Source organism: Oncorhynchus keta, chromosome 10 (genome assembly GCF_023373465.1).
Source record: "Oncorhynchus keta strain PuntledgeMale-10-30-2019 chromosome 10, Oket_V2, whole genome shotgun sequence".
Lineage (NCBI taxonomy): Eukaryota > Metazoa > Chordata > Actinopteri > Salmoniformes > Salmonidae > Oncorhynchus > Oncorhynchus keta.
In genome coordinates, this window is record NC_068430.1 from 20726137 (window position 1) to 20747030 (window position 20894).

A 20894-nucleotide genomic window follows, 5' to 3' on the forward strand; every position below is an offset into this window, starting at 1 on the left:
GGAGAGTTCTGCTCTTTGTAGCAACAGCATGACTAACTGTTGTCTAAGCCACACCTTGACTAACCCAGACCTTTTATTTATCTATCCAATCAGCTGGCCCCTCCGCTGGCTGAGCCAGAAGTTCCTGCTGCAGATGTGAGTTCAACACCCATATTGGCCCTGGGCCTCAGCATATGGGTTGTTGTTGAATATACTGTAGTTGGTAGATTGTCCGTCCTCTACGTTGTGGTGGCCGCATTCCATTACAGTAGTCATCACTCCTCTCCGCTCATCTAGATGGAACAAGTCAAATCCTTCCCCACGTCTTTCCTTTTTCAGGTCCGACTCACCAAAACACACATAACAAACGCCAATGTTTCCAGCTTGTGGACTTTCTATAATACTGTGAACCGGCATATGTTTGTCCATCTCTCCCTCCCTCTGTTCATCACCCCATCCCAGTCCAGTTTCCTGACCTTCTTTCTGCAGGGTTTTGGAACTGCGCGCTAGGTGTTTTTCCACGGCAGATGGGAACATGGGTTTACACTGTGTCCGTGGCCTTACTAGCACACAACACTGACTCCATTATGTAACCTGGATAGGGCTGGGTTTTTTCTCATGGCTTGAGTTGTGTTTCTGCCCCTGGCAGCTTCTTGCTACCTTATGTAATTAACATGGTTTCATTTGTGTGACGACTGCAAAGTAACAAGGGAGATACTCTGACCTGTACAGTTTATCGGTTGAAATGTATCCAATATTAAAGGAGTGAGCAGCAATATTTAAGCCTTGTTTAACATTGTTAACGTAAATGTTTTAAATGAAAATGGTTTTAAATTAATGACCTTTTGTTCCGGCACCAAGCCACCTTATGTTTTTAGTTTTTTTTTTCTCGTCTCTAAGCCTGCATGGTTACGTTCCTACCCCACATCCACCCCAACACACCACCCACCTCCCTCTGTTAACTGCATGATGTCATTTGGCCCAGTTTCCTGCATGTCAGGAAAGTGACTAATGTGCACAGTATTAACACCCCTCTTTTGTTTTGTTTTTGTTTTCCCTAATTTCCTTTTTGGACTTGATTTGCTTTCTGCTAACTCACCTCACCCTCAGGAGCTTGACCCCAACCAGCCCGAGAAGCAACTGGAGGACCAGAGGAGGGTAGGTAGAGTCCATTCTGGTCTGATCCTTTCTGGTCCAGTGTCCCCCAACACTGCTCTCTCTGGCCCACCATTGCTGGGCTGGTTGTCTTAATGCATTGATGCACCACTCTGCCCTCGCCTGCAGCCACTCTGCTTCCACAGCATGCCCACCTACTCACAGGGTTACCCCCCTACTAACTAACTGGCCACTGGGTGTGAGTGTCAATGGGTTTAAAGAGGAATATACAAAACTGATATGTATAAATATGAGTTGGAACATTCCGAGGCTCATGCAATACCAAGTATCGATGGAACTGCAGTTTGGATGCAAGTTACCTAAGTAACAGAAGGTTGGGCTGCAGTAAGAAGTTCATACCAATGATGATTTAGCTATTTTATTTGGAATTTTACGACCCCATGAAATATAAAAAATATATTTAAAAAATGATTTGATGAAATTGTTAATTTGACCTTACTTCTATTAGCCCAAACAAATGCATTGAATAAAAGTTTCACTACATATAACAACAGATAAGAAGTGTCTGTCCTATATCTGTGAGATATAAAAAAGATCAGGATTTGTTTTATTTTTTTATTCGGTTATTTATGTATTCAACCCATTATTTGATGCACTAAACTGTAAATAATTCCATACATTTTTTTCAACGGGTGGCGGTGGACTTCAGACGAGTCTTGTGAGGTATCCTACAGGAAAACAACCGACGTGTTCGTGAGAGTCTCATCTTCCCACAGATGGGTCTTGGTGTGCAGCCCAACTGTTTGGCCTCTAGAGACAGAAGTTGGCAGATCGGCTGTACCGACTTCAGACGAGTCCCAAACGCTTGTGGAGCAAAATGGAGAACACTATTGTGTTCGTGACAGTCTCATCTTTCCATAGAGGGGTCATAATAGTTTGTAGGCCAAACCGTTCGGACCTCTAGCTCTGTCACCTTTCACTGCAGATGGGGGAGTGGTGCGGTGGATTGAGACGCATCCAATGCAAAAAAAACGTGTATATCTCTAGTTTAAACTGACAGATTTTATGGGGATTATTTAGTATTATCCTAATTTGATGTCCTTGGGGGCGCAGACATCGACTCTAGGGTTTATCTCATGATGATGATGTAGGCTTCATCCTCTGACATCACCTCTTTCCACCAGGGTGAAGCCCTGAGGCAGATTCTGGTGAATCGTTACTATGGGAACATCAAGCCTGGGGCCAGAAGGGACAGTGTGACGACGTTCATCAATGGTCCTGTCCCCCCTGGAACAGAAGGGAAACCTCGAGCAGGTACCTGTGTGTCAATGTATCTCTGTGACACTCTGTATCTGTTTGTCTGAACTGGCTGACGTAGAGTATACAGTGGAGTCATTTTGAACACTATATTTTTGAGATGTTATTTTTTACTTGTCACACAAAATATTTTTCTCTGAACAATTGGATTAGTATAAAATAATATATATATATATATATATATATATATATATATATATATATATATATATATATATATTGTGTGTGTATGTATACATATACAGTTGAAGTCGGAAGTTTACATACATCTTAGCCAAATACATTTAAACTTAGTTTTTCACAATTCCTGACTAAATTCTAGTCAAAATTCCCTGTCTTAGGTCAGTTAGGATCACCACTTTATTTTAAGAACGTGAAATGTCAGAATAATAGTAGAGTGATTTATTTCATATTTTATTTCTTTCATCACATTCCCAATTGGTCCTTCTGTGGCTCAGTTGGTAGAGCATGGCGCTTGTAACGCCAGGGTAGTGGGTTCGATTCCCGGGACCACCCATACGTAGAATGTATGCAGCACACATGACTGCTTCTACGGATGAACCACACTTTTGGAGGTGTACAATTTATTTTCTGAGGTCTTGGCTGATTTATTTTGATTTTCGCTTTGGATAAAAGCGTCAGCTAAATGGCATATATTATTATTATTATTTTTTAAAAGCTGTTTATATATATATAAATATCCATATATATATATATATATATATATAAAATTATCATGCACAAAATATATATATACATATATATAGTGGTTATATATATATAGCATTTGGACACATCTACTCATTCAAGGGTTTTTCTTTATTTTTACTATTTTCTCAGCTGTAGAATAATAGTGAAGACATCAAAACTATGAAATAACACATATGGAATCAGGTAGTAACCAAAAAAGTGTTAAACAAATCAAAAAATATTTTATATTTGAGATTCTTCAATGACAGCTTTGCACACTCTTGGCATTCTCTCAACCAACATCAGGATGTTGTCACCTGGAATGCATTTCAATGAATGCATAATTAACAGGTGTGCCTTAAAAGTTCATTTGTGTCAATTATTTCATTCTTAATGCATTTGAGCCAATCAGTTGTGTTGGACAAGGTAGGGGTGGTGTACAGAAGATAGCCCTATTTGGTAAAAGACCAAGTCCATATTATGGCAAGAACAGCTCAAATAAGCAAAGAGAAATACAGTCCATCACTACTTTAAATTAAGACATGAAGGTAAATCAAGCCGGAAAATCTTAAGAACTTTAAAAGTTCCTTCAATTTCAGATGCAAAAACCATCAAGTGCTATGAAGAAACTGGCTCTCATGAGGTCCGCCAGACGCAGAGGTCCGGAAGACGCAGAGTTACCTCTGCTGCAGAGGATAAGTTCATTAGAGTTACCAGCCTCAGATATTACAATAAATGCTTCACAGAGTTCAAGTAACAGACACATCTCAACATCAACTGTTCAGAGGAGACTTCGTGAATCAGGCCTTCATGGTCGATTTGCTGGAAAATAAACTCTACTAAAGGACACCAATAATAAGAAGAGACTTCCTTGGGCCAAGAAACATGAGCAATGGACATTAGACTGATGGAAATCTGTCCTTTGGTCTGATGACTCCAAATTTGAGATTTGTGAGACCCAGAGTTGGTGAAAGGATGATCTTTGCATGTTTGGTTCCCACCGTGAAGCATGGAGGGGGTGTGATAATGTGGGCTTTACAGGTGACATTGTCAGTGATTTATTTAGAATTCAAGGCACACTTTTAAAGTTTCCTGAAGTGCAGTCGCAAAAACCATAAAGTGCTATGATGAAACTGGCTCTCATGAGGACCGCCACATGAATGGAAGACCCAGAGTTACCTCTGCTGCAGAGGTTAAGTTCATTAGAGTTACAATTCTCAGAAATTGCAGCCCAAATAAATGCTTCACAGAGTTCAAGTAACAGAGACATCTCAACAACAATTCAAGGCACGCTTCATCAGCAGGGCTACAACAGCATTCTGCAGCAATACACCATCCCAACTGGTTTGGGCTTAGTGGGACTATCATTTGTTTTTCAACAGGATAATGACCCAACACATCTCCAGGCTGTGTAAGGCTATTTGACCAAGAAGGAGAGTGATGAAGTCCTGCATCAGATGACCTGGCCTCCACAATCCCCTGACCTCAACCAAATTGAGATCGTTTGGGATGAGTCGGACTTCAGAGTGAAGGAAAAGCAGCCAACAAGTGCTCAGCATATGTGGGAAATCCTTCAAGACTGTTGGAAAAGCATTCCAGGTGAAGCTGGTTGAGAGAAAGCCAAGAGTGTGCAACGTTGTCATCATGGCAAAGGGTGGCTATTTGAAGAATCTCAAATATAAAATCTATTTTGATTTGTTTAACACTTGTTTTGGTTACTACATGATTGCATATGTGTTATTTCATAGTTTTGATGTCTTCACTATTATTCTACAATGTAGAAAATAGTACAAATAAAGAAAAACCCTTGAATGAGTAGGTGTTCTAAAACTTTTGACCGGTAGCTTGTGTGTATATATATATTTGTTTCGTATACAATATAGCTCATCTTTATCAAGGGACCCAACTGTACATCTCAATACCTCAGAGTATTAAAGCTTGTTGACGTGTTCCAGACTCTAATCAGGATGATGAGTCATGGTTAGTCTCTTCTCCACGCCTGGAGAATAGGAATGAGTTCCTTCCTGTTCACGCTTGTGTCTGCATGCCTGCCTGCCCCCACCATGTCCGCCATTAAGACTTTGGACCCAGGCTCTGTCCCTCAGCATTTGAGCACTCTCCTCTGACTGAGCCAAGCCGTGCTGTTGCCAGGCGACCAGAGAGACGAGCTCTTGATTAGAATATTTCGTGGAGTGTGGACACCTGCTCCCACAGCCAGAGAGTGGCCCTCTGGGTAACATTATCACACATCTGCGTCCTTGTGTGGCTGGAGCAGGTGTCATCACTGGACAAGGCTAGCTAGTCTTAGCTAAGAAATACAGCTATTTTCAAGACATGGAATGATCATCATTATATTTTTGGCATCCGGTTTTTGGTTTAGTTTAGAGATCATATCCATCAAGATTCATCTCATTAAATGATATAATAAGCTAATTATGCAGTGAATCAATGAACAGGAAAGAGACAGACTGACCTCTTTAATCTGCCCGTCAAGCAATCCTCTTGATTGAGGAAATCCCTGTGAGATGATGCAATTGTACTTTTACTCTCATTTACAGTGACAGGTTCACATGTCTGTCTGTCTCTCTGTCTCTATCTCTCCTTCCTTCCTTCCTTCCTTCCTTCCTTCCTTCCTTCCTTCCTTCCTTCCTTCCTTCCTTCCTTCCTTCCTTCCTTCCTTCCTTCCTTCCTTCGTTTGTTTGTTCTGGCTCTTGATGACTATCTGCCTGTCCCGCTCTCCCCGTCTCTCTCTCCCTGTCCCTCCCCAGTGGTGAGTTCAGGGGCGGCCGCCGCCCGAGGGGAGCTGACCCTGCATGAGGTCCAGTGCCGTCTGGATAAAGAGGGTGCATCCGACCTGGTAATTGACCTCATCATGAACGCCACGAGCGACCGTATCTTCCAGGAGAGCATCCTATTGGCCATCGCCCTGCTGGAGGGCGGGAACACGGTCATCCAGGTGAGAATTAACCCGTGCCAGGGGCACAATGTGATATGAGTAGAACATGTTAGAGAAGAGGTAGAGTGGGAGAGACTGGGCCCAGAGGAGGAGAGCAAGAAGTGGAGGCAGAGCAGGAACTAATGGTCTATCTGCTGGGAGAGGTCCAAGCTCTAAGCTCTGAGTAGCTCCCCAATGCATCACTACCTCCCCTCCTCTCAGCCAGCCAGAAGGGGTTGCTATGGCAACAAAACCAATTACTTCTCTGACCGCACAGCAAGGTTAAGAGAGGAACATGGGGATAGTGGTGGGGAGCGGGGTGGGTGATTGTTAGGCAGTTGCATTTTCTTACTTTGAACCTGTGTTTTTTGAGAGTGTGTGTATCTCTGTGTGAGTTAATGCGTTAACAGGCCTGTTACATAATAGGGCTTGTATTTGTATAGTGGTTTTACCTGATGAACCCTGGCTTGGCTTCCCACTGCACAGGCAGTTTACTCAAAGGAACTCACATATGACTCCTGTTATATAACCACAGCATGTCACTGGCTGAATAATGCAGAGACCACAGAGCCTTATTAACTGCGTCTCACTGTGCTGTCAGAACAAGGGGAGGAGGAGCAGCCCTGGGAGCCAAATGTTCTAGAAAGAGCAGACACCTGTTGAAAACCACACCCTAGTTTGTAGTCCTCCATCCCACTGTCTCACCTCACATAGATCCACATATCACACACATACACACCCAGGGCAGCTGTTTATATGTAGATCTGTTGAGTGTTTTGGTCAGGTTGGGTTCAAAAGGCTATATGTCTTCCTCTTTTGCTGATAGTAGATAACAGTGGGTGTGTGCCATGAGTGTGTATTTCTTTTGGCATTGTGGTGATGCGCCCTGTGAAGTTTGGGTTAATATTTGCAAAGTTGTGTGTGTGTGTGTGTGTGTGTTTGGTTGGTGGTTATCAACCTCATGCAAGAGTGTTCATTCTGAAGAGTTTCTCACTGCAGTGTGGGTGTGTGAGAGAGTTGAGCTGGGGAATTACTGCCATTACTCATTGAGACTTCTATTGTAAGGGGATCGCTGATCCTCATGCCTTTTTTTAGTTGAAGCATAATTTACTCCCACTCTTAAACACCATTATGCTATCCTGCACACGCACTGGGGCCTTGGAAAGGACCTCCCTGCAGGAAAACATTACAGGTAGTAGTCAGGGAAAGAGATTGGCAGGATAATGTATTATTTGGAGGGGGTGGAGGTGGGGTTCTCTCATTGTAGCCAATGAGCCTGCACAACTACACACAGGGCTTCTTTCTTTCATAATCCCAGATTGTTTTTTCACTCACAATTTGCAGGGGACAAGTCAGCTTTGTTGCGGGATCACGTATGGTGCTGAGTGAATCATATCAGCAGTCGCATCACATTTCTGTCTCTTAGAAAATGCTGGACCTCTCTTCAATGACAAAAAGGCTCTTGATGTCAATTTTTTTGTGGTAATCTGGGGCAGTTGCCGGGCCAACGGGAAAGCGGTAGGGAAGGAGGGAGTAGTATGAAGGGCCAGTAGTATAAAGGGCCAGTAGTATGAAGGGCCAGTAGTATAAAGGGCCAGTAGTATAAAGGGCCAGTAGTATGAACGGCCAGTAGTATGAAGGGCCAGTAGTATGAAGGGCCAGTAGTATAAAGGGCCAGTAGTATGAAGGGCCAGTAGTATGAAGGGCCAGTAGTATGAAGGGCCAGTAGTATGAAGGGCCAGTAGTATGAAGGGCCAGTTGTATGAAGGGCCAGTAGTATAAAGGGCCAGTAGTATGAAGGGCCAGTAGTATGAAGGGTGAAAGGGAAAGAGCTGAGGTGAGGTATATTTGCACACAAGAACATACAAAACAATATGATAAGAGTTTAAAAGGCAAAAGAAAGGACCTCCTGAGTGGCACAGCGGTCTAATGCACTGCATCGCAGTGCCAGAGGCGTCACTACAGATCCGGGAGACCCATGAGGCAGCGCACAATTGGCCCAGCGTCGTCCGGGTTAGGACAGGGTTTGGCCAGCCGGGATATCCAATCGTGCTCTAGCTACTACTCTGGTGGGCCTGGTGCATGCATGCTGACACGGTCGCCAGTTGGACGGTGTTTCCTCCGACACATTGGTGCGGCTGGATTCCGGGTTAAGTGAGCATTGTGTCAAGAAGCAATGTGGCTTGGCAGGGTCGTGTTTCAGAGGACGCATGGGTCTCGACCTTCGCCTCTCCCGAGTCCGTACGGGAGTTGCAGCGATGGGACAAGACTGTAACTACCAATTGGATGTCCCGAAATTGTGGAGAAAAAGGGGTAAAATGATTTTTTTAAAAAGGCAAATGAAAAGAGCATGTGCAGGAGAGGTAGAAAGCACAGAGGTGTGTCAGGCCCCTCCCTGTTTCAAAATATTCTATATTAAAAACAAACAGAAAAGGTATCCAGATTTTTAAAACTAAGAATATTATTTTGCAACCCAGGCAGGCTAAGGCTGTAGTATTGAGCCAACCAACCCACAGGAGCAAGGGATCAGAGGCTTGTACTGTACATTGGCTACTGGTGGTCACCTGTATGGAGATATCTATCACCTGTGGCTACTCCCGTTCAGAGCCTTAATGTCAATGTAAGGCTCTGCTCCAGCGTAGACATCCAGATAGGTCAGACAGTAGTGACTACTGCCAATTGGATTGTGACGCTCCTTGCTCTGTTTGGAAGGCTCTCTGACCCACACTGGAAGTTGATGCCCACACTATTAGCTATTACAGCACTGACAGTGGGCAGAACAGCCTGCAGGCTGTGGTGAGGTCATTGTGCTGTTTCAAGGGATAACTAACTTGATTCCTCCTCTGTAGAAACTCAAATTAGGTCATTGTTCAGTTTTTTACTTGTTTTAATTGAGTCTGAATTGATTGTCCTTTGCATGATGGAACACTGTCTTGAACAAGCTTTCTGGTCCACTATTGGTTATTATCAGTGCTCAAAGGCAAAACCGGCTTATTTTCTCATTTCTTCTTTGTCTTGTGAGAGTGATATAAAAAACAGAACTTCTTAGAAAACCAATCCCTTCAGGCCTGTAGGTTCGAGAGAAAAGTATAAATAGAATTGTCAGAGGGAGAGGGGGTGTTGGACGGGAGGCTGGAACCTGACATCCCATTTTGATGATAATGATCAACTCTGCCTTCTGACTGACCTGTCATTTCACAGAGGAAGCTCATGCTGCTGGTGTTTTGGCACATGTGCAGATCAAATACACCGCTGGAACTCTGATTAAGGTGTTCCTAATACTTCAAAATATTTCTTAGAAATCCAGGTATTTTAATCTGCGTATGATGATTATGACCTTGTGGCAATTGAGAGGAGAGTAAGGTGACTAATGCCATACTCGGCCTACTGCCGTAATCAGTTTAATATTGTGTTGTTAGTGTGCATGCAAACATACTCACTGTTCCAAACTCTCCTGAACTCCCCCCTACAATTCCACCATCCTGATGGAAGTGGCTGGTAGGGGTTGTGATTGGATGTAGGTGGTTTATTTGTTTGTTTTTCTATCCTCTTATACTGTATGTGACCGGGCCTTGTGTGAGAGCGGGTCTCCTTGGTTACCGACTGGTGGGCATGGTACGGTGCAGGAGCCCTCCAATGATTACAGCCACAGCTCTGTCGCTCACTGAGGAAGGGAGGGAGGGAGCGGGAGCCTGCGATATAAATAGACCTTACATAACTGCCCCTTGTTGATGCCAAGAGCCAGCATAGCAGTGAAGGGAGAACAATAAAAAAGAGAAAGAGAGGAATGCAGAATTACCTTGTTTTTTTTTATGGAGGAGGCCCCTTTGCCAAACATTGGGGAGAGACAGAGACCATAGTGCACCCAGTGGGGTGCACCCAGTAGGGTCTAGTCTCCTGCAGAGAAGAGGATAAGCTGGTGGTTTCCTAGAAGAAGGAATCAGCAGGTTGATGGTGCATATCAAGGGCCCAGGGATAAATAAGCCATGCTGGTGTAAATTACACTTAGCAATGCCCAAGTACTATTGAGTATCACCTAGTAACTACACCTTAATGCCTAGTCTACACTCTTAGGAAAAAGGGTTCCAAAAGGGTTTTTCAGCTGTCCCCATAGGGGAACTGTTTTGGTTCCAGATAGAACAATTGTTGGTTCCATGTAGAACCCTCTGTAGAAAGGGTTCTACCTGGAACCAAAAGTGTTCAACCTGCAACCAAAATGGGTTCTTCAAAGGGTTATGCTATGGGGACAGCTGAAGAGCCCTAAGGTTCTAGATGGCACCTTTTTTTCTGAGTGTATAATAAAACCCCTCAATTTTCCCATAGAGAAAAATGTCAATCTTCCTTCCGTGTTGTGCTATTGTTGCAGACTATGACATGTTGTTATGTACCCGAGATATAGATTTTAAACCTGTTTCAGATAATTGGAAACTGATCACAAGTAAGTCAGCAAACTGACAAGTTCCTTGATATGTGTAGATGGAACAACAGGCAAATTGCCCTGACAGGGTTTTCCTTAGCAGGCTCTGTTCCTGCTTGTGCTGCTGCTGCTGCTGCTGCTCTTGTTGACTTGAACATAAGGTGACAGTCAGGTGTTGGCATAATGATGGTCATCCAAGTGATCCGAGATGGAAGTACTTGTTTATGGTCACAGTCATGAAGGCTTCCCATTCAAACTAGGTAATGTTTTAAAAAAGTTGCTTTCTGGCAGTTTTCCCCTCTGTGTGGCAATGTGGGTGTTTGCCTGGTTACACAGCCACTGTTGATTTCTGATCCTAATCACCATCAATGAATGAGCCTGGTGTTGTAAACAAGGTTGACTTAACCTTGTTGAAAGAGGGACAAACTACAGTACTTTGATTAACTTAATGGTGGACCTCCCCCACTCTCTTCCCTCTCACTCACCTGCCTTTGGTCTCGCCTCCCCTCCTCTCTCCCCCTTTTCCCTCTCACCCACCTGCCTCTGCAGGGAAAATGGGACAGGATATACCAGCCTGTAGCACATGGAATAAAAAGTTGTCAATTAGTTTGCATACTTTCATTTAAAGTTTTGTTTTGGTTATATTATTGCTAAAATACTTGCTGAATATGCTGTGTGTCAACACACACTTCCTGTGAATGTTGTGTACCTGGCTGGGATTGTTGTGTAACTGGCTGGGATTTCTGTGTACCTGGCTGGGATGGCTTTGTACCTGGCTATGTTCTCTGTGTAAATATGTGTACAGTGCAGCCTGCCCTACACGGTACCAGTAGAGTTGTGCCCCTGGGGCAGAGAACAGATGGTATGATTTCAGGTGAGCACAAGGAGGGTTATGTAACAGAGCTGCAGAGAGAGAGCCTCTGGCTGCATAACAGACAGGCAGGCAGGCAGGCAGGCTGGCAGGCTGGCAGGCTGTCTGTCAGGGTAGATGTGGTCAAACGGAACAACAAACATGCTAGACCTTTAGGCTGTTTACCTTGTATTTGTTAAATGGGAAATGTGCATATGTAGATAATCTGACAACATAATCATAATACGTCACTATGAAAACCTCTAGCTACCAATTCCTTTATTAACACAGAATTATCTGAAACAAAACCTCTTAAATCTGCAACATTGACTTGTTCTTCTTGTCCAATTCCAGAAATCCTTCTTCATGCGCCTGACGGGAGAAAACAAGTCAGAGATGTTCTTCAAGGTGTTCTATGAGAGGATGAAGCTAGCCCAGCAGGAGATCAAGGCCACTGTGACTGTCAACACCAGCGACCTGGGCAGCAAGAAGAAGGACGAGGAGCCCCCAGACAAGGACACGCCCACCGCTAAAGGAAAGAAAGGTCAGGGGTCAGGGCAGCAGGGCTGGTGTGAACAGCATCCTGGTCCTGTCAAGTGGGACAGTTAATACAGTGAATTTACTACACTCGGAAGATGGTAGAAATCATAAATCAGTCATTCACAAATACCTAGCTGTTTGACACTGCAGTGCAAGCTGGGGCCAGATAATGAAGTTCAAGGTCTGTGACAGCTCCAGCTCTGCTCCTGTGTACACTGTACAGTGAGACTATCCTCTATGTTACTCTGGTGTCCCCTTCGTTGTGAGTGTCTCTTATTCCTCATGTTCTTCTTTTACCAGGGAAGGTGGTGGCTACGGTGGCGGTTGCTGCGGTGACGGAGGAGGTCAAGGAGCAGCTGGTGGAAGCGTCCATGGTCACTAAAAAGGCGTTCACCACGTACCGCCGTGAGGCCGAGGCCGAGGAGCACCTGGCCACCGCCGAGTGTCAGGGCCCCGCCAGCACGCCTGATGACCAAGAGGGGGAGATGAGTGTCATCATTACCATCATGCAGCCCATCCTGCGCCTCATGCAGCTGCTGTGTGAGAACCACAACAGGGAGTTGCAGGTTGGTCAGCCACACCACCAGGGGGCACTACTGTGGTTTAAGATGCACCAGTTAGTTATAAAGGGGGGCTGCAATGTTTGCTCAGGCCCTATGGCACACTTACAGTTTCAGTATTGGTACATTTCCATCACCAGATCATTATACAGAAATGAAACCAGATGGTGAAAATAGACATTATTTGTTGGAACAACGTGATGCAACTGTTTCCGTATCTGAAAGTGGTTGGTCTGGTTTCACTACGAGGACAAGTGTGGTTGTGTTTTTAAATGGGGAGGTTCAATATCTCAGACAGACATTGAACTTCCCCCACTAACATACTCTGTGGAGTAAGGTCAAGACTCCACATCATTGACAGATAGCTGGATGCTGAATCACCATGGCTCACCATCAGTTTTGTGCACTGTATTTGGCCTGTTTGGATTGATCCTGAGGCAAACACAGCGGGCTAAGCTAATCATGGTTTAATGGTTGCGTCTCATCCCTAAATAATCCAGCCATTGATTTAAACTTGAATAAAATGTCATTTGATTCGTCACATGCTTCGTAAACAACCAGTGGTGTGTATTCATGGATGCCAAGGGAAGCCAGGCTTCCAAAAAAATCAACAAAAAAATGAAATAAAAAACTAGAATATTTAGTGTCTCTTTTTTTCATAATTTGTTTGTACAGATGAACGTGGTACCTTCAGGCTTTGGAAATTGCTCCCAAGAATGAACCAGACTTGTGGAGGTGTACAATTGTTTTTTCTGAGGTTTTGGCTGATTTAATTTTTTATTTTCCCATGATGTCAAGTAAAGAGGCACTGAGTTTGAACATAGGCCTTGATATACATCCCAGATACACCTCCAATTGACTCAAATTATGTCAATTAGCCTATCAGAAGCTTCTAAAGCCACAACATCATTTTCTGGAATATTCCAAGCTGTTTAAAGGCACAGTCAACTTAGTGTATGTACATTTCTGACCCATTGAAATTGTGATACGGTGAATTATAAGTGAAATAATCTGTCTGTAACAATTGTTGGTAAAATGACTTGTGTCATGCACAAAATAGATGTCCTAACCGACTTGCCAAAACTACAGTTTGTTAACAAGAAATGTGCTGAGTGGTTAAAAAACTAGTTTAAATGACTCCAACCTAAGTGTATGTAAACTTCCGACTTCAACTATATTTCATTGACTATTTAACTAACTATTTAGCAGTCTTATGGCTTTGGGCTAGAAGCTGTTCAGGGTCCTGTTGGTTGCAGACTTGTTGCATTGGTCCTGGATGGCAGGGAGCTCGGCTCTGCTGATGTACTGGGCCTTACGCAAATGCACCGCCTCTTAGGCAGTGGGCAACTATAACAGGCAGCCTTTTTAACATAGCACATTAATCATTTATATTTTCTGATAATATTATACTCAAAGCCAGTACTTGTGTAGTTTTTCAGTGGAATAACCCATTTGTTCATAGAGGGATCTAAGGTTATTGTTCATAATGTTTAGAGTGAATGTATGAATTAGTGTGTCTCTAATTTATAAGTTGTGTGTCTCTTTCCGCTCCAGAACTTCCTGAGGTGTCAGAACAACAAGAACAACTATAACCTGGTGTGTGAGACGCTGCAGTTCCTGGACTGTATCTGTGGCAGCACCACGGGAGGCCTGGGGTTGCTGGGACTCTACATCAATGAGAAGAACGTAGGCCTCATCAACCAGACAGTAGAGAGCCTCACAGAGTACTGCCAGGGACCCTGCCATGAGAACCAGGTGGGCACACACACTCACACCTCCTGCTACCTAGATCAAAAGTTGTGTTTTTTCTGTGTGGATGGAGTATCATGAAACGTTGTAGTCAAATGACCCAGTGTTTGCGTATAACTGCTGTCTCCATTTCAGTAATTGCAGCGTTGGTCTTATTTGGCAGTGCTTTAATTAAGCTTTTAAATTCTCTTTACAAGCCCAGATAGGTCCCAGTACACACCTCCATACAAATGTGTTCCTTGCATGGCTTTTTCTTGCAGGATCATGTCAGACTAAACAAAGGCCTTTGTAATATTGTTTTCCGGTTAATCTGGAGATATTTTGACTCAATCATAAACACAACGTCAAAAAGTTTCCTGTTTGTCTGTTTCTCTGTCAGAACTGCATCGCCACTCATGAATGCAACGGTATCGACATCATCATCGCTTTGATCCTCAATGACATCAACCCCCTGGGCAAGAAGAGGATGGACCTGGTGCTGGAGCTCAAGGTTGTCTTGGTTTAGTAGTGATGTTGCACCCTGTTTGTTTTCCTTTATTATCCATTTGACATATTTCTTTGTTCTGTCTTGGTTTAATGCATTTTTTAACCAACAGCAGTTATGACAACCTGAATGTTATTCATCCTCCTGATGTTCTGTATCCCTTGTAGGGTTGCAAAGGGTCTGAAATGTTCTCAGGAAATTTTCCATGGGAAGTTAAGCCCGGGAAATTTGGGAATTTTGCTTAACCTCTTGGTCCTACCTGGCACGCAGGCGTCCCATCTAGAGCTCTGGAAATGCAAATGCGCTACGCTAAATGCTAATAGTATTAGTTAAAACTCAAACGTTCATTAAAATACACATGCAGGGTATTGAATTAAAGCTACACTCGTTGTGAATCCAGGCAACAAGTCAGATTTTTAAAATGCTTTTCGGCAAAAGCATGAGAAGCTATTATCTGATAGCATGTAACACCCCAAAAGACCCGCAGGGGACGTAAACAAAATAATTAGCATAGTCGTCGCTACACAAACCGCACAAATAAAATATAAAACATTCATTACCTTTGACCATCTTCTTTGTTGGCACTCATAGATGTCCCATAATCACTATTGGGTCTTTTTTTCCGATTAAATCGGTCCATATATAGCCTAGATATTGATCTATGAAGACTGTGTGATAAACGGAAAAAAATAGCGTTTCATAACGTAACGTCATTTTTTAAAATTCTAAAAGTCGACGATAAACTTTCACAAAACACTTTGAAATACTTTTGTAATGCAACTTTAGGTATTAGTACACGTTAATAAGCAATAAAATTCATCAGGAGGCGATGTCAATTCTATAGGTGTCTGTTTCGAAAAAATGTCTTGGAGAGAGCTCGACCAAAACATCCGGTCGGAGACCGGAGGGAATCGATTCCCTTGATTCGGTTAGACCAAGAATCAATTGCGAATCAAATGACAAGACTCTAGACAACGTGTGGAAGCTGTAGGCACTGCAACCTCTGCCTCATTTAATTCGATTCACTTTGAACAATTCCTTGAAGTCGCGGATGGATATTTTTTTCCATTTTCAGTGATCAGATATTCCTGCACTTTTCGATGAAACGCACGTTCTGTTATAGTCACAGCCGTGATTTAACCAGTTTTATAAACGTCTGAGTGTTTTCTATCCACACATACTAATCATATGCATATACTATATTCCTGGCCTGAGTAGCAGGGCGCTGAAATGTTGCGCGATTTTTAACAGAATGTTCGAAAAAGTAGAGGGTCGACTTAACAGGTTAAATTCATCAATAAAGTTAGCTTATAACAGTGAACCTTTTTTGTTGGATACACATAAGGTGATTCTAGGTCTTGTGGCATATTTTGGTTAAACTATCCCCAATTCTATGGAATTGCAAACCTCTGCAAGGCACAGTGCATTCTTCCATCACATGTGCAGTGAACTCTTCCATCACATGTACAGCTGATTCTCAAGATCTTGCACACTAATGAGATGCTATTGAGGCCACACTACTACACTGTCTGAGCCAAGGACTACATGCTTTCTGGTAAGTTTAGATTACAATACAGGGTGAGGGTGAATACACTGCTCAAAAAAATAAAGGGAACACTTAAACAACACAATGTAACTCCAAGTCAATCACACTTCTGTGAAATCAAACTGTTCACTTAGGAAGCAACACTGATTGACAATACATTTCACATGCTGTTGTGCAAATGGGATAGACAACAGGTGGAAATTATAGGCAAGTAGCAAGACACCCCCAATAAAGGAGTGGTTCTGCAGGTGATGACCACTTCTCAGTTCCTATGCTTCCTGGCTGATGTGTTGGTCACTTTTGAATGCTGGCGGTGCTTTCACTCTAGTGGTAGCATGAGATGGAGTCTACAACCCACACAAGTGGCTCAGGTAGTGCAGCTCATCCAGGATGGCACATCAATGCGAGCTGTGGCAAGAAGGTTTGCTGTTTCTGTCAGTGTAGTGTCCAGAGCATGGAGGCGCTACAAGGAGACAGGCCAGTATATCAGGAGACGTGGAGGAGGCCGTAGGAGGGCAACAACCCAGCAGCAGGACCGCTACCTCCGCCTTTGTGCAAGCAGGAGCACTGCCAGAGCCCTGCAAAATGACCTCCAGCAGGCCACAAATGTGCGTGTGTCTGCTCAAACGGTCAGAAACAGACTCCATGAGGGTGGTATGAGGGCCCAACGGCCACAGGTGGGGGTTGTGTTTACAGCCCAACACCGTGCAGGACGTTTGGCATTTGCCAGAGAACACCAAGATTGGCAAATTTGCCACTGGCGCCCTGTGCTCTTCACAGATGAAAGCAGGTTCACACTGAGCACATGTGACAGTCTGGAGACGCCGTGGAGAACGTTCTGCTGCCTGCAACATCCTCCAGCATGACTGGTTTGGCAGTAGGTCGGTCATAGTGTGGGGTGGCATTTCTTTGGGGGGCCGCACAGCCCTCCATGTGCTCGCCAGAGGTAGCCTGATTGCCATTAGGTACCGAGATGAGATCCTCAGACCCCTTGTGAGACCATATGCTGGTGCGGTTGGCCCTGGGTTCCTCCTATTGCAAGACCATGCTAGACCTCATGTGGCTGGAGTGTGTCAGCAGTTCCTGCAAGAGGAAGGCATTGATGCTGTGGACTGGCCCGCCCATTCCCCAGACCTGAATCCAATTGAGCACATCTGGGACATCATGTCTCGCTCCGGATGCTTTAGTCCAGGTCTGGGAGGAGATCCCTCAGGAGACCATCCGCCACCTCATCAGGAGCATGCCCAGGCGTGGCCTCACACACTACTGAGCCACACACACTACTGAGCCTCATTTTGACTTGTTTTAAGGACATTACATCAAAGTTGGATCAGCCTTGTAGTGTGGTTTTCCACTTTAATTTTGAGTGTGACTCCAAATCCAGACCTCCATGGGCTGATAAATTTGATTTCCATTAATAATTTTTGCGTGATTTTGTTGACAGCACATTCAACTATGTAAAGAAAAAAATAGTTAACAATAGTATTTCATTCATTCAGATCTAGGATGTGTTATTTTAGTGTTCCCTTTATTTTTTTGAGCAGTGTATTTTATATGACATAGATAATTTCCTTTGTTAGTAAATAGTAGCCTACAGTAAAGTGTGTTTAAATCATTTCGAACTAGTTAACAAATTCTGCTCGTTAGTTTTTGCTACCATGTGGGTTTTAGCTTGCTTGAGTGTTAATTTACCTGTTTCCATACATGTTTAATTATCAAACATTTATCTTACAAATGAGTTGTTTAATCTAACTGCACAACTATTTATCTGTACATGGAATTATATTTGTTGTTTTCTTACTCTTTTTATGATCTTTACAGGAAAATGCCTCGGGCACTATCTGATGTGTCGAGATATTTCCCTGCAGCTAATGTAGAAGGAAAAGCTGTGTACATTTTCAAATACTGTGCCAAATCATATGTGAAGAATACAACAAAGATGCAGAATCATTTGGCCAAGTGCATAAAGTTCCCTCTGCACTCAGAACTAGCAACCTCTGACAAAAGTCCCTCTATTTCTATTCAAGGTGAAAATTATGAATCAGACACCTTATCGATAGCAGCAGCTCATGGTCCTCATTGAGTTTTTTGACTCAATGAAGGAATGTAGTCAAAGACATGCTGATGAATGTCTTGCTGTGTATGCAAATGGTTCACCTCTGATGCTCACAGGCAAGGTGTATTGGAAGAGATTTCTGAATGTTCTTCACCCAGCATACACCCCTCCAACCAGACATGCTTTATCTAATCTGCTGGATGCAGAGTTCAACAGAGTTCAAGTGAAGGTCAAGCGTCAACAGTGAAGAGGCGACACCGGGATGCTGGCCTTCCAGGCAAAGGTCCTCTGTCCAGTGTCTGTGTTCTTTTGCCCATCTTAATCTTTTCTGTTTATTGGGCAGTCTGAGATATGGCTTTTTCTTTGCAACTCTTCCTAGAAGACCAGCATCCCGGAGTCGCCTCTTCATTGTTGACATTGAGACTGTGTTTTGCAGGTACTATTTAATGAAGCTGCCAGTTGAGGACTTGAGGCATCTCAAGTCAAATCAAATGTTATTTGTCACATACACATGGTTAGCAGATGTTAATGCGAGTGTAGCGAAATGCTTTGACAATGCAGTAATAACCAACGAGTAATCTAACCTAACAATTCCACAACTACTACCTTATACACACAAGTGTAAAGGGATAAACAATATGTACATAAAGATCTATGAATGAGAGATGGTACAGAAGGGCATAGGCAAGATGCAGTAGATGGTATCGAGTACAGTATGAGATGAGAAATGTAGGGTATGTAAACATAAAAGTGGCCAGGTTTAATGTGGCTAGTGATACATGTATTACATAAAGATGGCAAGATGCAGTAGATGATAGAGTACAGTGGCTCGGGTGGTTGTTGTCCTTGATGATCTTAATGGCCTTCCTGTGACATTGGGTGGTGTAGGTGTCCTGGAGGGCAGGTAGTTTGCCCCCGGTGATACGTTGTGCAGACCTCACTACCCTCTGGAGAGCCTTACGGTTGTGGGCGGAGCAGTTGCCGTACCAGGCGATGATACAGCCCGACAGGATGCTCTCGATTGTGCATCTGTAGAAGTTTGTGAGTGCTTTTGGTGACAAGCCTAATTTCTTGAGCCTCCTGAGGTGCTGCTGCACCTTCTTCGCAATGCTGTCTTTGTGGGTGGACAAATTCAGTTTGTCCGTGATGTATACGCCGAGGAACTTAAAACTTACTACCCTCTCCACTACTGTCCTGTCGATGTGGATAGGGGGGTGCTCCCTCTGCTGTTTCCTGAAGTCCATTATCATCTCCTTTGGTTTGTTGACGTTGAGTGTGAGGTTATTTTCCTGACACCCCACTCCGAGGTCCCTCACCTCCTCCATGTAGGCCGTCTCATCGTTGTTGGTAATCAAGCCTACCAGTGTAGTGTCGTCTGCAAACTTGATGATTGAGTTGGAGGCGTGCATGGCCACGCAGTCATGTGTGAACAGGGAGTACAGGAGAGGACTCAGAACGCACCCTTGTGGGGCCCCAGTGTTGAGGATCAAAGGGGGTGGAGATGTTGTTACCTACCCTCACCACCTGGGGGCGGCCCGTTAGGAAGTCCAGTACCCAGTTGCACAGGGCGGGGTCGAGACCCAGGGTCTCGAGCTTGATGACAAGCTTGATGACAAGTTTGGAGGGTACTATGGTGTTAAATGCTGAGCTGTAGTCGATGAACAGCATTCTCACATAGGTATTCCTCTTGTCCAGATGGGCTAGGGCAGTGTGCAGTGTGGTTGCGATTGCGTCATCTGTGGACCTATTGGAGCGGTAAGCAAATTGGAGTGGGTCTAGGTTGACAGGTAGGGTGGAGGTGATATGGTCCTTGATTAGTCTCTCAAAGCACTTCATGATGACGGAAGTGAGTGCTACGGGGCAGTGATTGTTCAGCTAAGTTACCTTAGCTTTCTTGGGTACAGGAACAATGGTGGCCCTCTTGCAGCATGTGGGAACAACAGACTGGGATAAGGGTTGATTGAATATGTCCGTAAACACACCTGCCAGCTGGTCTGCGCATGCTCTGAGGACGCGGCTGGAGATGCCGTCTGGGCCTGCAGCCTTGCGAGGGTTAACAAGTTTAAATGTTTTACTCAAGTCGGCTGCAGTGAAGGATAGTCCGCAGGTTTTGTTAGCGGGCCGTGTCAGTGGCACTGTATTGTCCTCAAAGCGAGCAAAAAAAGTTATTTCGTCTGTCTGGGAGCAAGACAACCTAGTCCGCGACGGGGTTGGTTTTCTTTTTGTAAAACGTGATTGACTGTAGACCCTGCCATATACCTCCTGTGTCTGAGCCGTTGAATTGCAACTCTACTTTGTCTCTATACTGCCGCTTAGCTTGTTTGATTGCCTTGCGGAGGGAATAGCTACACTGTTTGTATTCGGTCATTTTTCCAGTCACCTTGCCCTGGTTAAAAGCAGTGGTTTGCGCTTTCAGTTTCGCGCGAATGCTGCCATCAATCCATGTTTTCTGGTTTGGGAATGTTTTTATAGACACTGTGGGTACGACAACGCCGATGCACTTTCCAATGAACTTGCTCACCAAATCAGCGTATTCGTCAATGTTGTTGTTGGACGCAATGCGGAACATATCCCAAACCACGTGATCGAAGCAGTCTTGAAGCGTGGAATCAGATTTGTCGGATGAGCATTGAACAGACCTGAGCGCGGGAGCTT

General features: G+C 44.1%; 1 protein-coding gene across 13 annotated transcripts in view; it reads left to right on the plus strand.

Moving 5' to 3' along the window:
* Positions 1-20894, plus strand: part of LOC118388347 (inositol 1,4,5-trisphosphate receptor type 1-like) — a 152357-nt gene that overhangs the window by 73830 nt on the left and 57633 nt on the right. For 8 of the 13 annotated variants that reach the window (XM_052526645.1, XM_052526646.1, XM_052526649.1 and 5 more), the window contains 8 exons: positions 94-135; positions 1090-1137; positions 2280-2409; positions 5871-6058; positions 11659-11848; positions 12145-12410; positions 13959-14159; positions 14533-14643. In XM_052526645.1, coding sequence (XP_052382605.1) covers positions 94-135; positions 1090-1137; positions 2280-2409; positions 5871-6058; positions 11659-11848; positions 12145-12410; positions 13959-14159; positions 14533-14643 — 1176 coding nt within the window. The remainder of the gene's footprint in view (positions 1-93; positions 136-1089; positions 1138-2279; positions 2410-5870; positions 6059-11658; positions 11849-12144; positions 12411-13958; positions 14160-14532; positions 14644-20894) is intronic. The other 5 variants (XM_052526651.1, XM_052526653.1, XM_052526652.1 and 2 more) reach the window with 2 other exon arrangements.